This window comes from Artemia franciscana, chromosome 10 (genome assembly GCF_032884065.1).
Source record: "Artemia franciscana chromosome 10, ASM3288406v1, whole genome shotgun sequence".
Lineage (NCBI taxonomy): Eukaryota > Metazoa > Arthropoda > Branchiopoda > Anostraca > Artemiidae > Artemia > Artemia franciscana.
The window spans coordinates 20,818,872-20,834,532 of NC_088872.1; the positions used below are offsets into that span (position 1 = coordinate 20,818,872).

Consider the following 15,661-nt stretch of genomic DNA (forward strand, 5'->3'; position numbering starts at 1 on the left):
TATCCCGAAGGGCAACCAATTGCGAGGGGAAATCTATAAACACACACATACGCAATTATTACTTTTTTTTAATTAATTTAAAAAAGACTTATAAATCGAACAATAAGACGTTTATTTGACAGTTATCAGGGCTTCCTTCCACACTGCATTGTATGTTCATCATTCATTTTCATGTGGTAGCAAAACTTTTAAGCTACGTTGTCTTTTAACACGAGAAAATGTAAAATACAACATACAGTGATTAAAACAGGAGAACGGAGTTCGACTCCAACAAATTCAGGTGTCGTGTGACTTATGTATAGCCATGACAAATGCAGGCCGAAGTAGAAATTGATGTCGTTAAACAGCATATCCCAGTTGACATTTACTAAAGTCGAGCGTAACTCGGAAAATGTGAACTTCGTTTCCTGATCTTTCGCCAGTGATCATCCGTGAATTTACATTCTTCATGTCGTCCTCTTAATCTTGTCTTGTTTGATGGTCCAGTTTGTTGATCTTGAGCAATTTTTTAATTTATATTTTTGTCCTCTAGGCATTATGAAGCTTTTTAAAAATCTTCTTTGTTCTTCAAATTCACTTTTGATTTTCTCTTATCCTTGTTATCGCACGTCTTGCAACCGTATATTCCTTTGTCCTTCGCAGCTTTAACTCATTGTAAGTGTCGTTTTGCAAGTATTTTAACTGCAAATTTCTTTGTTCTTTTTCCGTTTATCATTGCTTCCAATAATTTTTCAATGCCCTTTGCCCTAGCTGCTTGGATTGGTCTTGCCATGCTTGATAGTCACGGCCAAAAAAGGATGATTGGAACAATTGGGTCCAATCGTGCCCCAAGTTTGAAAGAGCCCCGAGCCACCATCAAAATGAACAATTGATTTTCGGAATTGTGTGATGTTCTTAAAAATTGCAGTAAGTGTTGATTCTGGAGAGAGATCATTCTGATTGATTCTGGAGAGAGTCCTTTTTTGGCCGTGACTATCAAGCATGGCAAGACCAATCCAAGCAGCACTATTGGAAACACATGCGTGCGTTGTCATGACAGTAAGCGATTAGATTCATTTCCACGACCGAAACAATTCAACATTGCTGATGGTTGGATATGCAGGAGTAGTACTTATAGAGAAGTTAATACTCAAAGTGAATGCAAGCCCAAAATTAGTAGTTGATGATGAGGGTAGCTTCTTGCTAGTGGTTCTGGAAACACCTTATCTGTTGACAGATCCCATCGCCATCTTTCTGGTATTAGTATTCAAATGAAAGCAGACCAATACCATAATGCGTATCTTGTCTTTGTGCCAAAACTGTATTCTTTGTAAAATAATGTGGTAATAGACAGTGGAATCAAAAGCAAAATAAAAAGGTTATGGGTAGAATATAAAACAGCGGGGATATAAAAATGAATCGAAGAAAAACAAAGTTCATTTGAATATTATTTCTACCATTGATTATACAGTTTGGGACAGTTTGAACAACCAATTGTTCAGTTTGGGACGGTAGTCAGTGGTGTGACTCTATAAGCTTAGCCAGAGTCGACCCAGCTTTAAATGGGTACCTGGAGAAATCTGGGGAAGGTAAACAGGAAGGGTGTGCGAAAGCACAGGATGGTTGGCCCCCAACCCCCCATTACACTTCCTGGCTGAAGGGCCAAGAAACGGAGATCAGTACCGCCGGTAGGGACTGTAAAGTCTAATGCCGTATCCTTTACCTTTTTTTATTGATTATACATCAAGAGATATAGTTAATGAATCCGATGATACCAATGAGGAAGTGTGTGATGTCATTTCTGCTGAAACCATGTTAAAACTCGTTTATGATCCCAAAATGGAATAAATGCCATGTCAAGAGAAAACGTAATGAAGTATTTTATGGAATGGATTCAAAGCATTTATTTTTATTTTTTATGATGATATGCTGCATGTCGCTATTTCAATAAGAATGTTTTATTCATTTTTTCGTCATGTTTCTATTATTTTTTGGGGAGGCTAGATTGTCAAAACTTTAAAAAGTTCATTAAAAAGTCAGAGATGTAAGAAAAGGGATTTTCAGAAACATATATAATACTAGCGGGCTTCTAGGGTGCTTATTAGAATAAGGGATAGTTTAACAGGGCTTTTACCAAGTCTGAGAGAGATGAGTTGCATTTTTTCCCAAATCAATATAGACTTGCTAAGCACCCACTCTGACATACGAAAATAATTAAACAGCCGTTCAGACAAAGATGAACAGTGAGAGAGAGAGAGAGAGAGAGAGAGAGAGAGAGAGAGAGAGAGAGAGAGAGAGAGAGAGAGAGAGAGAGAGAGAGAGAGAGAGAGAGAGAGAGAGAGAGAAATACCCACAAACACACAGGGTTGAACACACAAACATACAAAGATAGACACGGGGACAAACAAACAACTACTCAGAAATACAGGCAGAGAGAGATAGAAACGCATACAAAGATACAGAGTCAGACAGACAAAGAGACAAAAGCAAACATCCACTCAGACACACAGACACAGAGAGTGAGAAAGTAAAAAGACGGAGAAACACACAGATTCAGACACAGAAGCACACAAAGAACGAAAAGGGGACAAACAAACACCAACGCATACATATAGTCACAGAGAGAAAGAAGTAGTATTATAAATATATGTTCTGAACCACTCCTCGTATCAACTAAATTTACCCCTTTTTCAGTCGAATTTACACTATTTTAAACGAAAATTCGAAATTTTTTTATAATTTTCCATTCCTAATTTCAAAATGAAAACATATCTTTGGAAATTTCGTCTCATTTTTTACTTTTCACAATGTGAACAGAGGGTCTAGACCCCACCTAAATCACCCGTTCAATTCAACCTATTTTCAATTGAGTTCACACCATTTTAAATGAAGATTTCTCACATTTTTACAATCTCGCATCCAAGGTTTTAAGATCAAAAAGGTTTTGTGAAATAAAAATCTTAGATGTAATTAGAAAGATAGTTTAATTGAATTCTATTATTCCTATACTACTGTTAAAGTGTAATAATTTAATATGGTATAATATTTAGTGGATATTTCGATATCAATATCTAAATAATTTATAATATCTTTATTTTTTTCAACAGCCTTTAAAATCATATCTTTGCTAATTTTTTTATTTCTTTTCAAGATCAGCTGCTATAGAATCAAAACGCTTAGGTTCAAATAGATAAACCATTTCACCTTTCAAAAATAATATTAATAACGATTTTCCTGCCATATTTATTTGTAACATATTTAATTCCTTTAATCGTATATTCCATTCCAATGTCTAAATCTTCTTTCCTAATAAAACGATTATATTTATTTTCCGCTTGCATTTGCTTAAAAAATTTATCATTGGTTAGTTGGTAATTTTATTAAACAAATTTCCAAATCGAAAATAATTTATAAATTAATATATTACTTAGTTTAATTAATTTAATTACATTAATATATTACTATCAATAAGTTCCATGGCTGCTTTTCTTTCTGAAAATATAACGCAGTAAATTTTATATGGATTTGGAGACACTAGATCTAATAAAAGTTTTATTTCTATGTAAGCAGTTGATCCACTTTGATAAATTTCGATTCATGCTTTGAAAAATCAAAATCAAATAAAGAATATGCTGTTTCAAAATCATTGTAACTTACAACTGTTCCAATATCAACATTTTTATGTTTATTTCCTAAATGTGAAAATCGTTGATAAATGTTAGAATAATCTCCATTAGTATTATTAAAATCACATTTCAAATCTTCTTGTGGATATTCATATCAATTTACTCTCACTTCAATTCTATCAGTGTTCATATGGTCAACTGTCATCTTTTTTAGATTTCTGTAACGTAATAGCAATTTTAGCTGTATTATAGTGTTCACTGACTACCCTTCATGTTAATTCTCTATCTGTATTATTATCACTTTTATAGGTATTATACGCTTCCCATCTGAAATCAAATGAGCTATCCTTTCCTAATACAGCGTTTAATTGTTCCGCCTTCTTCGTTAATCCGGCTTCTAATTGAGTCACTATGGGTAAACTGGGATGTAATACTGGTAACATCCATGATAAATGAATTACATCAACTTTAAAATTTTGAGCTCCAGATTTTATAATCATATTGGAAAAAATCGTTTCTTTTTAATACAATATTATGTGTAAAACCACTAAAAACGCGATTAATATTTTGACAAAGTCAAAATAATCGTGATAATGGTAAATGCATACAAACCACATGACTTTCTTTAGTTTTATTCTATCTTTTAAATAGACCACTATTAAAAGTGTTATTTTATTTTATTGTAATGGTTCCACCACCTGCTGCAGCAGGTTTAAAAGTGTTTTCAAACTCATTTTCTTTTTTAAAGGAAAAGGTTTACTCTAGTTCGGCATTATGGAGTGACATGCAAAAGAGGAAAATTTTCAAGTACAGTTGAAAATTTTCAAGTATACTACTGTCAACCAGCGTGTTTTCCCCGGGGAGACCCTCCCAAAAGCTTGACTCTAGTTTGGCATTGTGGAGTGACATGCATGAGAGGAAAATTTTCAAGTATACTTGAAAATTTTTCAGTATACTACTGTCAACCAGCGTGTGTTCCACGGGGAGACCCTCCAACAAGGTTGACTTTAGTTCGGCATTGTGGAGTGAAATTCATGAGAGGTATAGCATAAGTGGAAGACGGTAACAACGGCAATGAAAGGGGTAAAATTAACCTTGACATGATGCCCACCTAATTGGACTACCTGTCTTGGCTTTTTCTACAATCGAACACGACTTGACTTTTCCCACAAATATTCCATTTTTAATTCAAGGTTAAAAATTAATATACCCAACAATTTTAAACCTCAGAGTTTTACCAACAATTAAAAGTTTACCTTCAATCAAAAATGAATAAGGATAATGTAGGAGCAATTTACGAAGTGTATTTAGAATATTCAAGACAGTTACACAATTTACATAAAGATTTACCACTAGCTCCCGAAAATTTCAAAATAAATTAAGTGCTTTAAATAATAAAATTTATTATGTTGTTCATTATAAGAATTTAAAATTTTATTTAAAATATGGCTTAGTATTAAAAAATGTACACATAATACTAGCACTTACTCAGTCACCCTGTTTAAAAGGATATATCAATCATAATAGTAAATTACGACAAAAGGGAACGAATGATTTCAAAAAGGATTTTTTTAACTCATGAATAATACTTGTTATGGGAAATCCATGGTCAATGTTAGAAAAAGAACTAGCAGTAAATGATCACTTGTGATGAAAAAAAGACAAAAAAGTTAAAAAACATAACTTTAGATCGAAAAAAATCTTTAGCAAGAATTTCTCTATAGCCACAATGGCCAAGTCAAAAAATAAACCTTGATGAACCTATTTATACTGGATTTGCTGTATTAGAGTTATCTAAGTTACTGACGTATAAACTTCATTATGAATTCATTTAAATTATTTTAAACGAGTACCACGAGGGCAGCCACATAAAAAAACTAATAGAACCATGTTCACCAGTCTAAAAAATTCTATGTCACAAAAATTATAACTCCCAATAAAAATTCTTAAGTCCAAACAAATCTAGGTCGAAGTCCAAAAAAGTGGTGGGGGTTAAAAATTGGAGGGAGGGGCATTCGGGCCCTTGGAGTAGGGACATGGATGACCACAAGTTCTTTTGAAAAGATGCATTGGGGAACACAAGTTTACTTGTTAACTATACCCAAGCGCGTGTCATAATACCAATTTCATTCCACCCGAAATAATAATATTTGTTCATTTATTGTCATGGGTTTACTGAATATTAAGTATTGTAAAAACTGCTCATTCCTCTTATTCGGCGAAGATTGAAAATATGTTAATCATGTTCTGACAGGTATAGTGGGTGATCCTCCCTTCAGTCATAATCTGGCTAGTCTGAAATTCACAAAATCCCTTGCAAGAAGATAGTTTTGAGCACGGTGACAAATCATAAGGCCGACTCCTTGGTTACCAGATCCATCATACATACTAGTGTTGAGGAAAAAGGGCAAATTTCGGACTCATGGACTGGCATAGTTTCTTCAAAACGACACTGTTTAATCTTGTTTCTGAGAGACAAAAAATGTCTGCTTGGTTACAATACATTGCCATAGGCATCGCTTCTCTTTTTGCATATTTCATTCTAAATATTTTCAATGATTACGACTCAACCATTTATGACTATTTGTCCACCATCAAACAGTTCGTGGTAACGAACTGTAGTAAGGAGCGTCCCGGCTCAATAGTAATCGAAACTCTAAAAAAATGGAATTTTGATACCAATAGGTACATCAAAAGAACTGCATTTTAATGCTAATTTTAAATATATAAGTTTCATCAAGATCACTTATACCCATTAAAAGTTACGAACCTGTTTCTTACTGTTTTAAAAACAGAGTTAAGAGAAAGAGTCAAACTTTAGCGTAAAGAGCGGAGCGTTGAGGAGGAAAAGCCCCTTTCATATACGGAGTATTTTCTGTTCTTTTTAAGTTTTAATGTTGCTCCTTACTTTCATTTAAAAAAACTTGTTTTTTTTATTCAGTACATACTAGTGTTGAGGAAAAAGGGCCAATTTCAGAGTCATGGACTGGCATAGTTTCTTCAGAACGACACTGTTTAATCTTGTTTCTACAATACATTGCCATAGGCACCGCTTCTCTTTTTGCATATTTCATTCTAAATATTTTCAATGATTACGACTCAACCATTTATGACTATTTGCTATATAAACCTTGAAATATTATGAGTCACAAGGGGTGCATTATGCCTATAAGTTTGAAGCTTGGGAGGGGGGAGGCAATAGTCAGAGTACTGACCTACGTCCCCTATTTTTGGGCCTTGTCTCTACAGATAAAAAAAAAACTCGCAAGACTCGGAATGAAATGACCGCCATTTGTGAAGTACGGATTTATCATGTTTTAATACTAAACATTCATATTGTATCACAAGCTTAGGATTCGCAATCACCAAGATCAAGATTCTTACGAGCAAATCTTGGTGGATTGGTTTAAACTAGTATTTGTGAAATATGTAATAAGAGTATTTTGATTTAGCACAATCGAATAGCTGTCTTAATTGTTTCGATGATTACCATTTAGCCATTAGGGACAATTCCTTAAATAATTCCTGAAATATATTCGGCCAAAAGAGGCACGGCATGTCTATATGTGAGAGAGGGTATGAGGTATTCAAGGGGGCAACACTTGCTCAAGTGGCTTTTCTTTAGTTCCTCTAATCACGCAAATCAAAAATCTATATAGGACTCAATTTTTCAGAAAGGAGTCACATACACATTATTGTTAAATCAGCCTGTGAGGAGGAGCAATCGTTCATACATGGAATAATTTTTGTTCGTTTCGAGTTTTAATGTTGCTCCTTACTTTCAGTTAAAAAAAACTTTTTTTATTCAATGTTTTCTTTTTTCCATTAATGCAGGTAAATATGACCCCCCTCCATGAAATATGCCCCCCGCCCCTACTCAGCAAAACTCCTCCATGAAAGTTTCGTCCTACATAAAGTACAACCCTCCGTCAAGTTCCTTCCAGACATTTCCATTCTCGCTGAAAATTCCCTTCCCCGTAAAATTTCTTGCGGACGATTCAGGCTGAAAAATCATCCTAGCATACGTTAGTTTGAAAAAGACTTTAATCTCTAATCGTTTTCTCGATTACACCAGAAATGCACCCTTCCGTAGATTTTTTTTTCCGGAAATTAAAACTCGTGGAAAACAACCCACGGTTACCTCCTCCGGAAACATGTCCACATGCAAAGTTGAGTTGGCAAAGAGAATGTAAGATAATTAAAGAATGTTGAACTGAATTTCTGTCAAATCTCCCCAGTGTAAAATTTTCGATGGGAAATTCACCCACATACCCCCAGGAAATTCCCCCCGGGGAAGATTGCCTCAATAGAAATCCTCCTCAAGCCCAAAATCTTCCCTCCAAAAGAAGATGTCTGTATACTTCCCAACAACAAATACTATAATTAAACAAAGGACAATTATCATAACTTACGGGCGTCTCCCACGAGCTGTATGGGATCATTTTACCCCTAAAGACATATTTTTTTTTATCTTCAAACTATACTGATCAAAAGAATTATCTCAAAATTTTGATCAGATAGCTTTGGAAATAAATGGGCGTGGGAAGAGGAGGAGCTGCCCACCAATCTTTTTTTCACTTATTATGGGCACTAGAGCTTCTAATTCCTGTTCAAATGCACCCTCTCCTGACCTTCTCGGACCATTATTTCAATACGATCACCCCTGGGGAAAAAAAACACGCATCCATGATCTGTCCTCTGGCAGAAATGGCAAATTCCACATTTTTGTATGTAGGAGCTTAAAACTTCTACAATAGAATTCTCACGTACGCTGAATCTGATGGCGTGATTTGTATCAAGATTAATTTACTCATAGGGGTATTTTCTCTCTATTCCAAAAATCAGGCAAATTTTATCATGTTGATAACCTTTAATGGGTAGAACTAAACTTAATGAATTTTATACATTTAGAATCAGAATAATAAGCTAACTCATTCGATGTATCTAATGACATCAAAATTCTGTTTTTTAGAGTTTCGGTTACTTTTGAACCGAATCAATCCTTACTTACAATTCGTTACACGAAATGTTTGATCAGCAAGCAGTGAAATCCTTATAAGCCAAATTTTTCGAATCCAAAGGATGTCTAGTGATTATTAAATATCCTTATCTGTCGTGTTGACAGTGGTGTTTAACGATTTATCTATCTTTCTTTTCAGGCTTTTGATTCAGCTGCTTGTCCAGGCTTGACTTTTCTTCAAAATAGTGCAATATTACTAAATGCAGCTGTTCTATGTCTCATTGCGTGGGATCGGTATAGAGGAGTTGTTAACGCATTAACAACTGGTAGTACAAGAAACCCACGCCTGATGCTCATATTGATTGCAGCATCAGCTGTTGTATGCTTTGGTATGACTCTATCATTATCTTTAAGTTCATTCAACAAAAGTTGGTGTGAAAGATTCAAGACAACAATCATTTTGTTTGTACTACTCCTCCTCACTCTCTCTCTCTCTTTTCCTCTCTCTCTTTCTTTCTCTCTTTCTATCTATTTCTCTATGCCTTAAATAACCCAAGACAAGGGGTGCCAACCTCATTACTTTTTCTTTTTTTTTTGATTTGCGAAGGAAAACTGAATAATGATGAACTTGTAATGCATTCATAAAAAGAAAACTGAAGAATGAAAAAAAGAAAAAAGAAAACTGAAGAAAATTAAAAGGAAAACTGAAGAATGATGAACTTGTAATACATCCATAAAAAGTTGGCTTTTACATTCTTTTATCCTAAGCCGAATTCCACCAGTGCTCCTGCAGGATAGGAGCGAAAATGAGCAAATACTGCTTTTCACAAGATTCAAAGGGTTTGGATCAAAATCCATTTGTAAAGGCCTTCAAGAAAACCCTAAACAAGAAATATATTGCAATTACATATAGTTTTATTTTACAACGCTAGTAAATATTTTACAGGTTACCTTGTTCATTATCAATAAATAGCAGAGGTGTGGTGAAAAGACCTTTAGTAAAGATTGATTTTACACATTCTGGCATTTTGAAATTCTGGTTAAATAGATATTAACAAATTTAAAGCATAGGATTACACTGCTTCGAACCTGAAAAAAGCATGCATTTTGAAAAACGCTGCTGTTTTTTGGACCATTTCAAATGTGTAGTTTTGTTAGAGTTATTAATTAGATGTAAGTACCAGAAGATTATTTGAATATTCCTTAAACTACAAAAAAAAACTGCTCACAAAGAATAAGGATTCTCCTTAATTTGGGGGTTTCACTTCTTAATTGGGGGGTTTAACTAGGGTTTCAGCGGGATATCATTTATTTGTACCAAATAAGACATGATAACTTTGGCATTTTTATTTACCGAGGAATCATTGTCTTCACTGTTTCAACTCATAATGCAGATGTTTTTTTTTATTGAATGGATTACGTATGGAATACTTAAAAAATAAAATGAAGAACAAGTATATGAAAAATTTCAAACCCTCAACCCATTTCCCCCAGCTGCATTTAATTTTCCTTTTCATTTAGGCATTAGAATTCAAAAGTTTCAGATATGGCAAAATCTTGCACAAGTCCTAGTTAGTAGTCCTAAATTTATCAAAAATGATATTGAACAGTAAAACTTTTCTTCGACATTTTGTGACTCAGGTTGTTTGATCCTATTATCGTTTTTATAGAACTAAGTAAATTGCTAGAAATACCCGGGAAAGGGAAATGAGAAGATAGATCTGCCTTTTTATTTGTAAGTTGTCTTCATCAGTAATTTTTACCATGTAGATTAATCAAAATAATGGTTAACAATCCTGAATCAGCTTTAAAAGGCAATTCTTCCTCAAATGACAGTTTTCTTCCAGACGTGTAATTATATGTTTGGCTACTTTGGGCTAGAAGTCGTTCTTTTTGGCTGATATGTATACATATCACAGAAAAGTCAAGACATTGTAGCTAACTTGTTTGTAGCTCTCATGGTTGCCGCGGCGGCTGCAACCTAGGAAAGATTGAACCACGGCCCATAGTAACCAAAAATTTACAAACGTGTTTATAAAACTGCCTACTGAGAAACAAAGACACCTTTTTAGCTGATTCAAGAGTGATAACTCTTATGTCAATTAATCTTCAAAGCCAAAGTTTCTGCGAAAACAAATCTATGGGAATTTCAAAAATTAGTCTGAAACCTGTTGAAAATGGCGTCAAGTTTATGCCGTTTTTGATAAAAATTAAATCGTTTTGCTAGCAGAGCCGGTGTTGACAACCTAGACCGTCGTCTTTTACTATGTATTTACTAAAAAAGCCGAAAGATTTCTACTGTGCGATCTAATTACTGAAAAATCCTAAAACCTAGTAAAGAACAAACCACAGTGCATAGTAACCAAACATTAAAAAACACGTTAAAAAAAAGCTAGTGACAAAAAATTGCCATTTGTAGCTGATTCAGGAGCGGTAGGGCTCATTTGAAAGGAAACTGCTATACCTATATACTTTTGCAAGTACCAAAACATAATAAAGGGTAAAGGTAAAGGATACGGCATTAGACTTTACAGTCCGTACCGGCGGTGCTGATCTCCGTTTCTTGGCCCTTCAGCCAGGAAGTGCAATGGGGGGTTGGGGGCCAGCCATCCTGTGCTTTCGCACACCCTTCCTGTTTACCTTCCCCAGATTTCTCCAGGTACCCACTTAGAGCTGGGTCAACTCTGGCTAAGCTTACAGAGTCACGCCACTGACCCCCGTCCCAAACTGAAGAATTGGGTACACTGGGATTCGAACCCGCGTCCTCTCAGACAAGGGATCCCGAATCCAGCGCACCAACTCACTCGGCATAATATTAAAAATAAAATCAATATTTGACAAAAAGTTCTTCTTCTAAAAATTCACAATCGTAGGTTACATCCATCAATTTCGTTACAGTAAAACTATATAATGATTTCAGTCGCATTGAGGATATGTACTAATATAAAAGGCTGTCTGGTCAAATAGCTTTAAGAGTACTGAACGGAAGAAAAACTCGGAAAAATATTAAAGCTAGGCAACTGAAGAATCTCCTGCAAGAAAACGGTACTATAGCGAAAAAAAGATAGCATCCGCTAAATTGTGAAAAAACTCAACCGAGACAAACAGGCTGCTGAAAAGAACAGTACTCAAAAATACACTTTAAGAATGAAAAAAACAACAGAGAAAAAAAGAGGTAATCAATAAACATAGGCCATAAAGAAGCAAAAATCTAAATAGAAAAACAAAGGACCAAGGAACGTTATTATTTTTTTTATTAATTTAATGGGAAGAAATAGAGTCAAATAATTTTCCAAACGTAAGACTACCACAGATTACCATCAATACGTAAATAAAACAAAAAAAAGAACATAAATATAAATAAATAACCGAGGTAAAACTCTTAAGATGGGTAGGGCAGACACCCGCATGCCTTCTAAAGACCGGCGCATAATTTACACTTGTCATTACATGCAGTGTTAGTTGCAAGTAGTCACGGTCACAAGTTGTTAGAATCGCAAATAGTCACAGTAGCAAGTAGTCGTAGTCGCAAAAAGTAGTAGTCGCAAGTTGTTACAATCGGCCTTAGTTGCAGTCACCAGTAGTCACAGTTGCAATACAGCATAGTTGCAATACTACTAGCGACTAGCAGGTAGCTGTTGCAAAGAGTTTACCTCTGGGAATTTCAGAGGTATAATCATTACACCTTTCAACTATTTTGAACAAAGTTGTTATTTCATAATTTGACCTGGGTTGAGAGGGGACATTTGAAAGGGGCACTCTTTGTCCTCCAGAAACTTTCAACATACCCTAAAAGTTTTGAATTAATACCTTCAGTACTTTCTGAGATATTGCTAATACACACTTTTCATAGCCGGCATGAGCATAATGTATTTTTATTTCATTTTTTCAACATCCACCTCAACATTTCCTAAAAGCAGCTGCAATCAGAAATAATCGCAGTCACATTCGCAAGTTGTCACAATCGGAGTCAAAGTGGTCACAGTTACAGTCGGGACTTGCCATAGTTGCCGCCACAGTACTAGTAGTAGTAATGATCCTGTAAGTTTCAGATTAATATCCTTATTACTCCCTAATATATTGCAGACACGCCCTTTTGATAGCTTGAATGCCTTTTGATTTATTTCAGCGCCCCATCAACAATCCATTGAGTTTCAACTTGATACCCTGAGCTATTTAGAACATGAACAAATGAATGATTTTATTAGTTGAACCTGTGCAGAGTATTTCACTATCAAATCTACAAACAGAGCTGAAAATATCGGAAGCTGAAGAAAATACCAAATAGTACAAAGGAACAAAGAAAAAACATGTATAGACAAAATTTACTAATAGGAAAGAAATGAAGGAGAAAAAAGAAAACAACATTTATGCCTTATCCAGTCTTTGTTTAATTCAAGTATGCTAAAACTGCATGCCGAGTCCCTCTAATAAACCAAATAATATCAATATAAAAATTATCAGTATAAAAAAACTCTTGTAGTCAAAATTGTATTTCAGTCTTTCATTTTCGAAGAGTTTACACTCAAAAAGAAAATGATAAAAAGTCTCTTCATCACCACAATCACAAATAGAAAAATTACTTTTGTTAGTTGAAAGTGAAAATGAATTCAATTTACATTTTTAGGACATATCCACAATTAAAATTTCCTCTTTTTGCCCGTTGAAATAATTTGTATGTTAACAAAGTACATACTGCATAACCTACAACCCTTTCCCCACGGGTTGTGGGGGCTTACCATCCCTGGAGGCATGGTTATTAGAGCTTTGGACAATTTTGAACAAAATATTTTTTTTATTTTGATCCGCATTTAGGTGGGACCACCTGAAGAACGGAAGTGGGGAGGAGCTGGATGCCCTCGGATCACTTTTGAACACCTCCCTCAGTATGCCCTGAAAGTTTCAAGTTAATACCCTTACATGTTCCTAAGATATTGCAGATTCGCCATTTCATAGGCTGGATGCACATAGTGTCTTTTAACGTACCTTGACATACACTTCAACATTCCTCAAAATTTAACCTTGATATACTTCTCGTTTTCGGACATGATTTACAGTTCTTAACCCAGGGGCTATGGGGGGTTATGTCAACCCCGGAAGCATTATTATTTCATCTTTGGTCTATTATGAACAAAATAGCTAACACAAAATTCTGAGCTTGTTTGAGAGGGGGGCTGGATGCCCTTGACTCTTAAAAAGGGCACTCTCAGTCGAATGAGGCACCTCCGAGGTTGTTATGACCATCCTTTCTATTATAAGTAGCCGGGAAAAAAAACAAAAACACACCGTTTTTCGATAAATGTCTCCCTGGGCCGAAGGAAATTTTGATAATTTCCCACTAAATTGAAAGTGTCGTTTGGCTCTTTCAGGAGCTATGCCGTAATGTAGCTCTAAAAAAGGTTATGTTTCTCTTATGTTGATTATATTTTATTCGCTTATCTATATACAAAAAATATCTAACCTTTATAATATTGATATAATATAGTATAGAAAATTATATTTTTTCTTTACAGTCGTATCAGCACCAACGATTTTCTACTGGGAGACATATGAATTCCTTGTTGCGACAGAGAAACCGCCCTATATAGACTTCTGTGGCGTCTATCGTTGGTGTGCTGCTAATCAAAGGATAAGACAAACAGACCCAAACTCCCTTCCGGCTTATTATACCAGTCTCTTTGTTTTCATTTTTGTCCCTTTAATGTCGGTCTATATCGTTTTTTATGTCGAAATTATCAGGTTTTTATGGCTCCGTAAACCAGTTGGTAACAACGCAGTAGGTAGGCAACGCAAGAAACGAATTGCCACAGCGCTGTTTATTTTAATAGCTGCCTTTTGTATTTGTCGAATGCCAATTTGGATTTTCATTTTAATAACAATGGTAACAACAGTGCCTAATTCAATAGAAAACATAATCTTGAAATGTTGCCTAGCGTTTCTGTCTGTGGTAAACACAGGCCTCAATCCCCATCTATACATGGTTATTGGTGATCCCTTAAAAAACAAACGGAGAAAGAAATGTATGTCTGCATTTTGCAAAATTGTTTGCTTTTGCTGTTCTGAGAACGCCGTTGGAGAGGGAAGTACATCAATATCCACTAGTGGAGATAACTCGGGAGCCAAAGCTGGGGATGGAAATCCTGGAATGGACAGCAATATTCAAAAGGAAACGGTTGTCCAAACTTTGAGTGCTTCAGCTAGCTCTGAAAAAGACGCTGCTGAACCTGCTGCTGAATGACAGAATAACGTCTTAGGCAGCTTAAGCTGAAAATCCGGGAACATATTATTTCAAATGATAATTTTAAAAAATATATTTAAAAAACAATTGAAACATGTCTAATAGTTTTGATCTTTTCTTCGTATCTATAAACCACTGTTTTATGTGATTGTGATTAAAAATTATCAAACAAGATCATTCTTCTTTTTCTTTTGAACTTCTTGATTTTTGTTTACGCCTATAAAAGACTACTTTTTTCCCAATCTTATTTCTTTCTTTTGTTACCTTTAAACATTAACGCATAAGAAATTGGATCCATGAAAAAGTGTAATGAAGAACACTGAAAGGACAGCCTTCCGCAGTAGCAAAGTGACAGGTGGTAGCATCCCATGGAGACAAATAGTGTAGCAAGATGAATTTCGGGGGGAGGGGTACTTGAAAAACATAGAAAGAAATGAACTTTTATAATGAACTTTATAATAGAAAGGAATGATTTTTCTTTGTCTAAGTTAAATTATGTAACTTAAATGTGATAAAACCCTTCAAAATGTTTCACATGCGTCTTACTAGGGCTTTGCCTTATAATCCAATGACATAGAAGTCTGCGTCTTCTGTTTAGGCTCCCTGCGTACTTAAGCACTGGGGAACCATGACAAGTGATAATTGTCATTTAACTATGCTTCCTCCCATGAATTACCTCAAGGAGAGGAATTAAGTTTGTGAAGTTAATAAAAAAGGCAAACTAAATGAATACGTTTAGAAACAATTTCGAAAATTTTTAATTTTTTTTTTTGAGCGGGTTCTTTGTGCCTACCTGTAAGAAGGATGTACCCAAGCACAATACTAAGGGATTGGTATACACAAACCATATTGTATGAT

The 15,661-nt window shown here is 35.0% G+C and overlaps 1 protein-coding gene across 2 annotated transcripts in view; it reads left to right on the forward strand.

Annotated features, from left to right (window-relative positions):
* LOC136031902 (nociceptin receptor-like) overlaps positions 1-14,977 on the forward strand; it is a 37,440-nt gene extending 22,463 nt beyond the window's left edge. For both annotated transcript variants that reach the window (XM_065711892.1, XM_065711891.1), the window contains exons 4-5: positions 8,765-8,954; positions 14,079-14,977. In XM_065711892.1, coding sequence (XP_065567964.1) covers positions 8,765-8,954; positions 14,079-14,803 — 915 coding nt within the window. In that variant the 3' untranslated portion in view covers positions 14,804-14,977. The remainder of the gene's footprint in view (positions 1-8,764; positions 8,955-14,078) is intronic.
* Positions 14,978-15,661: the final 684 nt, after the last annotated feature.